Source organism: Labrus bergylta, chromosome 13, assembly GCF_963930695.1.
Source record: "Labrus bergylta chromosome 13, fLabBer1.1, whole genome shotgun sequence".
Taxonomy (NCBI): Eukaryota; Metazoa; Chordata; class Actinopteri; order Labriformes; family Labridae; genus Labrus; species Labrus bergylta.
The window spans coordinates 2846846-2858679 of NC_089207.1; the positions used below are offsets into that span (position 1 = coordinate 2846846).

Genomic DNA, 11834 nt, shown 5'->3' on the forward strand with positions numbered 1-11834 from the left:
TTAGCATGTTTTTCTAATCTTCTGAACACTTAAAACGCTTTAACAGCGCAGGTTACACCTACCCGAGGTTGCTGTGTAAACTGACCATCAGAAGTAACCAATCCCATTTATACAAATGTATACGCTGTCGTCGAAGCAGCAGGAGCAACTTGGGGTTAAGTGTCTTACTCAAGGACACATCGGACATGTTTCTACAGGAGCTGGGGATCAAACCCCCGACCCTCCGGTTGAGAGACACGCCGGTCCTCTAGAGAACATTACCTACAGGTAAGAAAAGAGGATGGCATATTTGTACAACATTATGCAACACCTTCGCGGCAGCATCCCAGCTGGTTAATCCAAAAGACCCATATTGGGCAAGAAGCTTGTACATACATCTGAGGGGTGTTCCTCCAGCTTCTCTTCTTCTTTGGAGACCTCAGATGGCTTACTATCAGCTAAATGTAAAAACTAAAAGAAAACCCCGGCTGCAGCCAATCATTCAAGTGAATCATTACACAACCTCTCACCTCTCACACCACAACATTGTTCAACATTAACATATTCAACACAGACACACTGCTCAACTCCTCAACTCTCTTCTACCTCTCAAGTCCCCTTCACAAAGCACCTTCTCTCCTTCCCCTTCTCTCTATCGCTTCTTTCACTTCTTGTATCCTTTCTTAGGTATTTCATATAGTTTTGTAGTTTTGCTGGTTGTAGTCTGATGTGTGTCTATTGATGTCTTAGTATTTTGCTGTCTTTATTTATTATTATTCATCTTTTTTTACTGTATTTTAGAGTTGTTGTCCTGACCTTGTCTGTTTTTTTTTAGTGCCTCATTTGTTATGTATATATCACCAGTTTGTCACGCTATTGCACCTAATAAAAAAAAAAAAAGAAAAGAAAAAAGAAAACTCTAAAAGCAAGCATTTTGCCCGGTCGCTAGTCCTACTTTAGAAACAGTTTTTAAATATATGTTTAGTTAGTATTTAGTATGGCTGTCTGGTTAAAACAGATCTTGTATAATATCCAGAGACAAACACCACAGATGTATCGAAAAGGTTTATTTAAAACATCACATTAAAAAAAGCAAACATTTATGAAAATTACAATTATATCTTTTTTTTCTGAAAAAAAAAAAAAAGCACGAGTCTGCTTTCTTTGTCCTGCCTTCAACTTTACTTTCTTCTCCTGGCTGACTTAAAAAAAAAAAAACTTGAAACAGTACAGGATTTATGCAAAATAGGAAAGTAAGCTAATAAGCAAATATAATAAACACACAATTTGACTGTCATTGAAACTGTTGAACATTTTCTTCATAAAGACCAACAGAGTGGAAATGATCCATCACCAGAGAGAAAACTTACATTACAAACAAACACTGAATGCAGTGAGGACAGAGTTAATGGACTCAACAACCACAGATGGGAAACACAGTGCATATTGAGTTAAAGTATATCAGTACAGTACATGACAACAGATTTACACAACTTCATCCTTGTATGCTGATTAAACAGATCAAGGCTCTACTCTTCATCTATCTTCATCTTCACCTTGAAATGCTTCAGATAACTACGCTGGTGCCACTACGGGAGCTTCTGTCCTAAGAGAGAGGAAAAGGGAAGGAGGCAAGGTTAAAGGGAGATATGATTTATCATCACACACAAGCAGCAGAACATAACAACAAAGACAAAGAAGTTCAACACAATCCAATTTTAGGATCAATATTTCACAACCAGTGCTCATATGTCTTAAGAATATATTATATAAATTATTGAATAGATATGAGCTGGAGCAGTGACTTTCTGTTTTTATATTTGGTTGTTTCTTGGCTGATGGTCTTGGTTAATCTGTTCTCTTATTTTGTCTAAAAACTGAATTTGTTTTGGCCAACAAGTCCAACATCATACACTGATTGATGAAAACGTTTTACTTTTCTGTGAATAATGCACAAAATTAAGAAGGGGTAGGACCAGAAAAGGTTTTAACTTCTTCCTATCCCTTTTTGAACATGAACTATATTATTTGAGTTATTTATTTGTTGCTATGGATCATGAGGATCCAGTTTGTTTTGTTTTTTCCTTTGTATTTTGTGTTTTTATTTTCTTAACATGTTCAATAAATTGACCAATAAAAAAATAATATCTCTCCATTGTGTGCTAACATGCTAACATGCTAACAATAACAGTGAAAAAGTGCAGATGTTAAGAAGCTAAAGCGCGCTAACTTTGGCCAATTAACACCAAACACAAAAATGGCTGCTGAGGCAGAATAGACTCTCATGACAGGTATTTGGTTTTTAAGCAGAGTGATGGTGAAATTAAAACTTTGTCTCGACGCTGGTTCAGATTCAAATTCAAGGTGACGTAATCCTAAGTGAGATGTTTGAAGCAAATTCCATTCCAATTAGAGTTACTTTTCACTTTTTTTTTACTGAAATCCAGAGAGCAGCAAACCTCTTGTTGTTGCTTAAAAAGTCAGGGGATCAACAACGTCATCCAAAAACTTTAACAGGTGAGCACGAGGGACTGCAGATGTAAACTAGCTCTAAGCTAACTCTGGTACAATGCATCAAATGGCAACATTTCTGTTTAATATTGCACATGGGTTAGGGTTAGGGTTAGGGGTTATCCATTACACATGTCCCCTTTACAAATAAAAAGGTTAAATACACCAGAGTCTGAAGACATGTAATGGAAATAAAGCCAATAGTTGTTGAGATATTTTGAGTTTGATTTTTAGTGGTGGACAGTTCTTTATTAGCAGCACTAAAGCTTAGAACAGAAATCTAAGTCAAACATGAAGGAAGAATTCCTTTTCAAACTAAAGGAGATCAAGCATTTGTATCTCGGGCTCGTCGGCTGTGGAACGACCTGCCTGAGGACCTCAGACGAGCTACATCAGTATCTTCTTTTAAAAACACATTTTTATCATAAGGCCTTCTTATAATCCTTGTTTCATGATGTTTTATTTGTTTTACTGTTAACTTTAGCCGATCTTTGTCTCAGTTGTTTCTCTTCTCTCTGTTCATTGGATGATTGCTGCACTGTTCATGCTTTTTTAATAGGATTTTATTGTTGTGTAATTGACTGTTGGGATTTTTCTTTTTCCTGTAAAGCACTTTGTGACGTTGGTTTTGATAAGTGCTTTATAAATAAACTTTATTATTATTTTATTAATACCAAAAGGAGACAGATGGCAATTTTGCACGTCAGTTTTTGTGTGTTGATCTTACAGAAAGACGGTTGTAGTTCCTCCTGATGTTATTTTGCCCGGACTCGATGGACGAGTAGCTGGGGGGCTTCTCTGGCCAATCCTTTCCTTTGCCTCCTTTGCCTCCTTTCCTCCTCCCGCTGTCCTCCTCATCTGAGCTCCAGGATCCGTTGCGGCGCTGTGGAGGAGAATAGCTCCTCTCCCTCCGAGCCGCTCTGCTGTAAAGCTCCTCCATCAGGTCGTCGCGACTCCGAGCTCTCGGCCTGGACCCGCCTCCTCTTTTCCTCGGGGAGCCGCCTCTCTCGTTCCTCGAGCTCTTGTGCGGCGCTCTTCCTCTCCTGTTATCGCGATCCGAGTCGTCGCTGTATTCCCGCAGGATGCCGCGTCTGGGAGGAGAGACGTCTCTGTAGCCTCGACTGCTGCGTGGGAGACCGCCTCCCCCAGAGCGGTTTGTACTTGTACTCGACTGGCTGGAGATCCTGGCTCCACCTCTGGCTGCGTCTCCTCCACCGGGCCCCCTGCGCGAGGAGAAACTGGGTGCACGCTGTATGATAGGAGGCAGGGTGATCACCCGTCTCTCTACCCCTCTCACCCCGATATCATCCAGGGCCGACAGCATACTGGGGGGTCCTGGTGTGTAGGGGACGGCGGGAGGAGCCGGGTGGTGCTGGGGTTGAGACTGATATGGGGCCATGTTTTGTACAGCGTAATGAGCCTGTTGAGGTGCCACCATATCCATCCCCCTCACCTGGGTCTCCAGGTAGTCCAGCACCTGGTTGGTTCCCTGGATGCTGCTCCGCATGCTGCCATTCACATGGTGAGGTGGAAGAGGAGGGGGCTGCTGCTGGAGGGCCATCGGGGACAGCTGCATGGGAGCCATGGCAAAGTTTTGTTTGACCGGGTGGTCCGAGTATGAACCTGGAGGAGAAGTTTAGAGTTTGTTGTTTAAAAAGAGACATTCAAAGACTCAAACGTGTTTCCCTGTACAATGAAATTCTTTCTTTGCTGTCCACAATGAATGCCAACAATAAAATATTAAAATAAACATAGCCAAATAATAATAATAATAATAATAATATACACAAATATATAAAAGATAAGGCAATTTGAAGGCAGTAGAGTGCAAATAACATGAATAATGTAATATGCAGAAATGTATTTTGAACACTAGGGGGCAGCAGAAACAAAGTTATTAATACATTTCTATTTTTTAAAGCTGATTTGAAGAACTTCTTGGCAAAATATTTAAATTGACACATCGAGAAGATACAAAGAAACCTTATAAACATAGAATTTTTTTAATTCATTTATAATTATATTATTTTAAAAAATTAAAAATTAAAATAAAAACTCAAATGAATACTATTAAACATTCATACAAACAAAAAAATAAAATAAACATTGCATGTTGTGCTTGTGTCAACCTGATATATTTAAGTTCAATGAGAGATCTCTCAGAAGACGTGATGTTTTGTTGCCCCACAGGCAGAAATATCTTGCTCTGTTGCTAAATGATCATTAGCCGCTTGCTGTTAAGTGTTGTGCAGGTTAAGTTTTTAAAACTTCTGTTCTCTGTGGATGAAATGAAAACATGTTGCCTGCTGATTATCCCAAACCATGAGAGTAGGGCAGCAAATAAAACATGTTAAAGGATTCTAAAATGCTTAAAGGGGAAGCCGGGACTTGCACTCTGTCTGCTATACTATGTTTTTTCAAGACTATGAACACATCCTTCCACATTCAAGAAGTCTTGTGATCAATTATTCAATTGCATCACTTCAAAACGGACTTTTGAAATGTACAACTCGTTACTGAATTACGTTTACAATTTGATTTGGAGTTAAAGACCAAAAAACAAATCAAGTTATTTACTTTCTGTAAATGTTAAAGATATAAAATGTAGTTTCCACAAAGTTTCAGGAATTTTTTCCTTCACTTGTGAGAGTGCTGTCTCTGTCCTGTTAGAACCACAATCAAACATACGGCCTCGGTTCTGAGCCAGACTGATCATCAACAAAGCATCCAAGAGAGGCCTCATTGTGTCTCCTACCTGAATACAGTATGGGGACGCCCTGAGAGGAGGCGTTGGAGCTGATCGGAGCATAGATGGGTTGGCCGTTCATCCAGGGAGCCATCGCCTTCTGAGCTTCCTTAATCATCCTGTGCTGCATCACAGCTGACACCAAGGCAAAAAAAAAAAGGAGGTCAACAACAGTTTTGTGAATCTGGTTTAGTGATTTTTTTAATATTTAGACTTAACACAAGTACAGCTCTGTAACCAAAACTATCATGTCAAGGATTCTCTGCACCTTATAATCCGTATCAATCCTTAACTGGCATTTTTTAAATCACTTGTTTCTATTTATTTTCCTGCTCTTACCTTCTTATTGCTGTTCTCTCTTTTTATTTGCTTTTAGCTCTTTTAGTTTCTTACATCTTTTTAAATCTTTGGTTCCTCTTGGTCTCAGCTCGTGTTGTTGGGTTCTTGTGATGGTTCTTGTGATGGTTCTTATGATGGTTCTTATGATGGTTCTTATGATGGTTCTTATAATGGTTCTTATGATGGTTCTTATAATGGTTCTTGTGATGGTTCTTATAATGGTTCTTATGATGGTTCTTGTGATGGTTCTTGTGATGGTTCTTGTGTTGGTTCTTGTGATTGTTCTTATGATGGTTCTTGTGATGGTTCTTGTGTTGGTTCTTGTGATTGTTCTTATGATTGTTCTTATAATGGTTCTTGTGATGGTTCTTGTGATGGTTCTTGTGATGGTTCTTGTGATGGTTCTTATGATGGTTCTTATGATGGTTCTTGTGATGGTTCTTGTGATGGTTCTTATGATGGTTCTTATGATGGTTCTTATGATGGTTCTTATGATGGTTCTTGTGATGGTTCTTGTGATGGTTCTTGTGATGGTTCTTGTGATGGTTCTTATAATGGTTCTTATAATGGTTCTTATAATGGTTCTTGTGATTGTTCTTATGATGGTTCTTATGATGGTTCTTATAATGGTTCTTATGATGGTTCTTATGATGGTTCTTGTGATGGTTCTTGTGATGGTTCTTGTGTTGGTTCTTGTGATTGTTCTTATGATGGTTCTTATAATGGTTCTTGTGATGGTTCTTATGATGGTTCTTATGATGGTCTGGTTCTATATGTCTGTTGGGTATCGTGCACTTTGGGTTCTTTTCTGTTGAATTGTGTTTAATTATTTTTAGTATTTAGTATTTGTTATGTTCTTGTTGTTGTTTATGTTCTTCTGTGTTTGGTTTATTTGTTTCTTGTTTTTGCTGTTTGTCAAAGCACTTTGTAAACCTGTGTTTTTAAAAGGTGCTATAGAAATAAAGTTATTATTATTATTATATTTTAACATGTTTAGAGTAGAGAATCAAAGAACGTTAAGAAAGGCTCTCTTCTGTTTTTTCCAGTCAATCATGACAGTGTGACCTTGTAATTGAGGCGGATCAATAGAATTCAGCCACGACTGATTTATTCATACTGTACTGTGTGATACATGTAAATATCTTCCTTGTCAAAAACAGATTTTTACAGCTGCTCCAACATGACTTAGGTTGTCTGAAGTGACAAGTTAAGGTTAAGTAAAAAAACAACTAATGATTAAATCAAAATGATTTTCCTGAGTGTAGTTTTATACGTTCATGGTTAGAAAACGGCATGAACTGAAATAATTTCTTCTACCTTTTTCGGGGCAGCAGCAGGTCTGTGGACAACACGGGCAGCGGATGTAGCAGCAGCACTTCTGTGGGCAGCACTGACAGCAACAAATACAGAAGAGCATGATGAGCAGTAGAGCTCCGAGGATGATCAACAGGACGGTCAGCCAGTCTGGAAACAAGTCAGGAGACACAGAATTATTAAGATTTCATTAAAAAAAAACAGAAGGCTCAAAATTAGCATTGGTTTTCTATTTTTTATTGTTATGTTTGTTTATATGCTAAGCCACTGCAGAAGAAAGGACACACTGACACCTCTGTGTTACAGTTTTGTGTGTGGGTGGGGTAGAGGGTATTTGTAACAAACAGATGTATACTAAATGTTACCGCTGATTTTTTTTTTTTGTGTAAAATAAAAATTGAAAGTCATTAAAAAAAACCAAAAAAAAAACCAGAAGGCTCTTTGAGTACTAAATCCTCAGCTGAGGAAACTTACGATATACGATGAGTCTGATTTCTCTATCTGAGTCTCCAGTCGTGTCCCCGGCAGCATCAATGGAGCAGAAATAGACGCCGTTATCCCACCACATCACCTCAGTGATGACCAGGTCGGCCTCTGTTGGCAGATGAAATAGTGAAAATAGTTAAAAATAACATATATCTATAAGAAAATGTTTGGACTTGATATACAAATAACACTCAGAAATAAAGTCCATGACAAATTCTTTGCAGGTATTTGAATGCTTTGTTTCTTTCTTTATGTTCTCTCTTTGTTTACTTGTGTTTTACTTAAAGCAATAAAGCTTCTCCTATTATGCTACTGGAATCAGTAACACCAAGTAACACACTGATTGGTAAAGACATTGAAAAAACTCAAATACAGTGCAGCCTGTGTGATGTCTCATATCAGTGAAGTATATCCGTGCTGACAGCTCAGACTGAGATGTGTTCTCTTTCATGAAAACTGGACCAGACGTACTGTTTTGGATGGTAATTCTGCGTTCTCTGTAGTCTGCTCCCAGTATGGGCTCGTTGATGCCTCTCTTCTGGATCACCGTGCGGACCGTGCGCTGACTGTCCCCGCAGTCGTTGGCCGGGTCCTGACCGAGCTGCAGAGCGGCCTGATAGGCTGCAGAAACATGAAGTTGAGACGATCAAAGCTCAACACACTTCATATTCTATTTCTTCTTGTTTAAACCAATAATTCCTTTCAACAACAACAACAACAACAACAACAACCCGTTTTTAATTCAAATACATACATATATCAGATTGTTTGATTAGCATGCATTTTTGAAACTAATTTATTTAAAATTACTTTTATCTATCAACAAAACTAAATTATTTGTTATTATTATTATTTTAATGTTGTTTTCTTGTCCTGTTTGTGTTTAAATGTGGGATTTTAGAAAACCTTTTTTAATAAATGAGTTAACCTTTGGAGGAGGTAAAATCATTCTTATTTTTAAGCTGAGAGCCTGTTTTCAAAAGAATAAAATATCTACACTATGAACATTACAGTGTTCTAGATACGTTGTATTTTCCTTTTCTGTTCGGGGGAAAACAGGAAATTATGTGTTATACAAAATAAAGGTCGGCAAAATCCTTCCTACAGATTCACCATCTTTTACAAATCAATCAACCTTTTTATTGCTGGAACCAATTATTATCAAGTAGCTGTCCCTGGACGTTTCTCTTTCTTTGGACATAACATAATAGAATCTATTGTAAACATAAGTCACACCCTTTATTTAAACAGATTGTTGAATCATGAAACCTGATGAGGGTTGTGAGCTGACTAAACACTGACTGGTTTAAGACCCAGTGAGTTGCTTTATTTCGAAACATTCTTTTAAATAATGTATTGGATGTTTTAAAGTAATGGTGTATGACAGTTCAAGTGTCAAGAAGTGATCAAACAAAAGGATCAATACGCAAATTCAACACTACATTGTTAAAGTCTTTATGTGTGATTTTTCACACTAATATAAATCAAGTATCTCCTCTGAAAATAACTCTGTGAGTCATGACTGTCTACAATGGGTGTAACACCCGAGTCCCACTGTCTGTGATGTTTTCAGAGTTTTCAGAGTCCTATCTTCACTTTGTTTACATCGCCAGGACGGCCGGCTGACTCCTCCCCTCGTGTATAAAAGTTGTTTAATTGAGGGACTAGAGAAAAGAAGAATAACATACTGTACTCACTGCTTAACTGTGTTTCTAGATCACGCTCATTTCAGGTAAATTTACATGCAGTGTGAAGATACCAGCATAATAAAGATCACTAGCATTAGCATGCTAACACAACAATGCAGCGCGAGTTGTTTTGGTTTCATGCTGGTGCTCAAGAGCGACATCTGCTGGATCAAAAAATCACATATAAAGCCTTTAAGATAATATCTAGCTAAATGTCCCGGATGGAGGTCAGGGTTAGAGAGATTCCCTTTGCATATTGATCACTATTTCTCTGATCACATTGTTTGCTCATAGTCCCCTTCCCTCCACCTGCAGTCTCACCTGTGGAGTAGTACTCCAGCACCGGGTCTTTACAGAAAGACTTGAACCTCCAGGTGACCAGGACATCCTGAGTGTTTGCTGAGGTTGAATAATCGCAGCGGAGGATGACCGAGGCGAACAGCATCGTGCTCCTCTCCGTCTCTGGAACGTTCACCTGTATGGACAGCAGCTCTGACACAAACAGGAACAACAATCACATGAGACGGAGATAAAATACAAAACACCTGCACTCATGACACACATTCAAATATATGAACCTGAGCCAAAAAACAACAACACTCGTGTATTTGTGTCATGGCTTCACTTTTAAAATTCTGGATTGACAAGAATCTGACCAGACAGGTTAACAGTTTACTCCTTACAGCGTGCATTTACTCTACCACTGTGTTTAACAGAGGTTTCCATCATGAACAACAGTTTAGAAGATAATGACAGGCAATCACTGCTCATCGAGTTTAACTTGAGGTCAAATTTAAAACACACACCCACACACAAGTTAATTGTTTATATAATCGTGAGATTAATCAAATACTGGAAAAAGACTCATTACTGCAGCCCAAGTTTTAGTACACACAACAAGACATTTAATGAACTCTGCTACTACGTTCAGCTTTTTCCGTCAATTTTTTTTTTTTAAAAACAACATTATATTGAGAATAACTAATAATGAAAACAACTTTAATAGCCTATTTAAAGTTTTTAAATAAATATTCACATTAGTGTTTCAAGTGGATGTTCTTTAGGGCCGATAAATCAAAATTGAAATGAAATTAATTGGCAAATATATAATCTTTATAATCCAATTATTGATGTGAAAATTCAAGAATTTGCTGGTACAAGTTTCGAAAACTATGAATATTCACTTTTTTCCATTTAATATATTCAACAACATTTAGCTAATTAGATCAAGCCTTAATACTTTTCCACTATTGCCTTAAACTAAATAAAGGTCCAGCCACCTAAATGTTATATCAAACTCCTCTTTAATTTATTGTATTAGCTGGAACTCAGGTTAAAATCTTACAGAAATAAAAATACAGTAGGCCTGAGTTAGAAATCATCTAAATTTGTAGCCCTCCTTTTATTTACTTTTTATCCCATTTAACATTTTCTCCTTTAACTGTTAATCTGAGTGTCTGTTTACCTAATCAGTCACTGCAAAACAATAACTGTATATATTCTTTCAGTCACCACAACTGTCTATTTCTTTATTATTATTATTATCATTCATTTACTGAACAGTAATTTCTCTGGCCACTTTTTGCATATTTCTCTTTCATATCACCACAAATATATTTCTGTTGTTGTTGTTGTTGTTGTTTTTATAAACACTGCTGTTTAGGATTGCGGCTCACAAAGTTTAGTTGTGTCCTTGTATACATTAATGATAATAAAGATTCTACCTATCTTTGAAAACGCGCTTATTAAAGGTGCTGTGACGTCACAGTAGTCGGCCTCGTCCTGGTCACACCTGTTGATAATTAACTAGTACACTCTACAGATAGTTTCGACTGTTTGCCTTCGTTTCCACTCTGAATCCCTTTCTTTAACCGGACAAAAACACATCATTACTTTGTAAAATATGATCTTATATATAAACACTGTGTTCTTATGAGCCTCACCTGTCGGCAGGTGAAGCACCAGAAGCACCATCAGGATCATAGTTCCCATCGCGCTGCTCTGTATCCTTCCGCGGAGTCTTCAGTCTCTATCCTGTAGGAGATTCAAAATCCACAAATAGTCCGGAATACTTTGAGAAAAACGGAACAATGTCGCTGTTCTGCATATTAACCTGATTTTCACTCAAGACGACATTTGTTTCCTCATGTGAAATACGAGCCGCACAGGAGGAGGCACAGCGGACAACATCCCCTCCCCCACACAATGCTTCAGGTGACATCATGACTCCGCCCACTTTGTGCAGGTGCAACATGAGGGGGAAAAGATGGCGGAACAGTTGAAACATTTCCCTCTCCTTTATTTACTACAATACTGGATGTAAAGTAAGTATTATAAAGTAGTGAAGGTACAGAAGTGTTATTAGTTAAATGTAGGATGAGTTTCAAAGTAAAGTAGGATACACCTTCTGTCCTGTTACTGTTACTGACCTATTTATCCATATTTGACACTAGAGGCCTGTTGCTGCCTCAGCAGCTTCTGTGGGCGGAGCTACATCTGATAATCAAATCTGTGTTTATGGTTTGGACATATCACCTCTCCCTCTTTTTTAATCTGAGTTTAAACTGTTGTCTTATTGTTTGAGGAGTAAGTATTCAGTATTCAGAGGTCATTTTCACAACTAAAAACAGCTGAAATTTACAAATATCAACAGCTGTAATGAAATACTACAGTGCCACAAACCACTGATTTATAATCTATAACATTATAGAATAGAATAGAATAGAATTACTTTATTGATCCCAAACTGGGAAATTGTGGCGTCACAGCAG

At 37.8% G+C, this 11834-nt stretch overlaps 1 protein-coding gene across 2 annotated transcripts; it reads right to left on the reverse strand.

Annotated features, from left to right (window-relative positions):
* Positions 1 to 1031: 1031 nt before the first annotated feature.
* LOC109995115 (immunoglobulin-like domain-containing receptor 1) lies at positions 1032 to 11300 on the reverse strand. Of its 2 annotated transcripts, XM_020648723.3 has the most exons (9): positions 11177 to 11300; positions 11007 to 11097; positions 9385 to 9555; positions 7847 to 7996; positions 7364 to 7483; positions 6893 to 7039; positions 5246 to 5371; positions 3218 to 4113; positions 1032 to 1585 (listed from the first exon to the last, which is right to left on the reverse strand). In XM_020648723.3, the coding sequence occupies exons 2-9, from the start codon at positions 11053 to 11055 to the stop codon at positions 1547 to 1549; spliced, it is 1698 nt and encodes a 565-aa protein (XP_020504379.2). In that variant the 5' UTR covers positions 11056 to 11097; positions 11177 to 11300; the 3' UTR covers positions 1032 to 1546. The 2 variants fall into 2 exon arrangements, with proteins under 2 accessions (XP_020504379.2, XP_065818215.1); XM_065962143.1 differs by having other exon boundaries at positions 11007 to 11257.
* Between the last annotated feature and the right edge of the window lie 534 nt (positions 11301 to 11834).

Bases quoted from the DNA above. Each gene is read 5' to 3' on its own strand.
- LOC109995115 (XM_020648723.3), bottom strand. From the start codon at position 11,055: ATGGGAACTATGATCCTGATGGTGCTTCTGGTGCTTCACCTGCCGACA. The intron at 9,556-11,006 runs GTGAGGCTCATA...TGTTTGTGTCAG, and splicing joins GGTGCTTCACCTGCCGACAG to AGCTGCTGTCCATACAGGTG. The intron at 7,997-9,384 runs GTGAGACTGCAG...ATGTTTCTGCAG, and splicing joins GCTGGAGTACTACTCCACAG to CCTATCAGGCCGCTCTGCAG.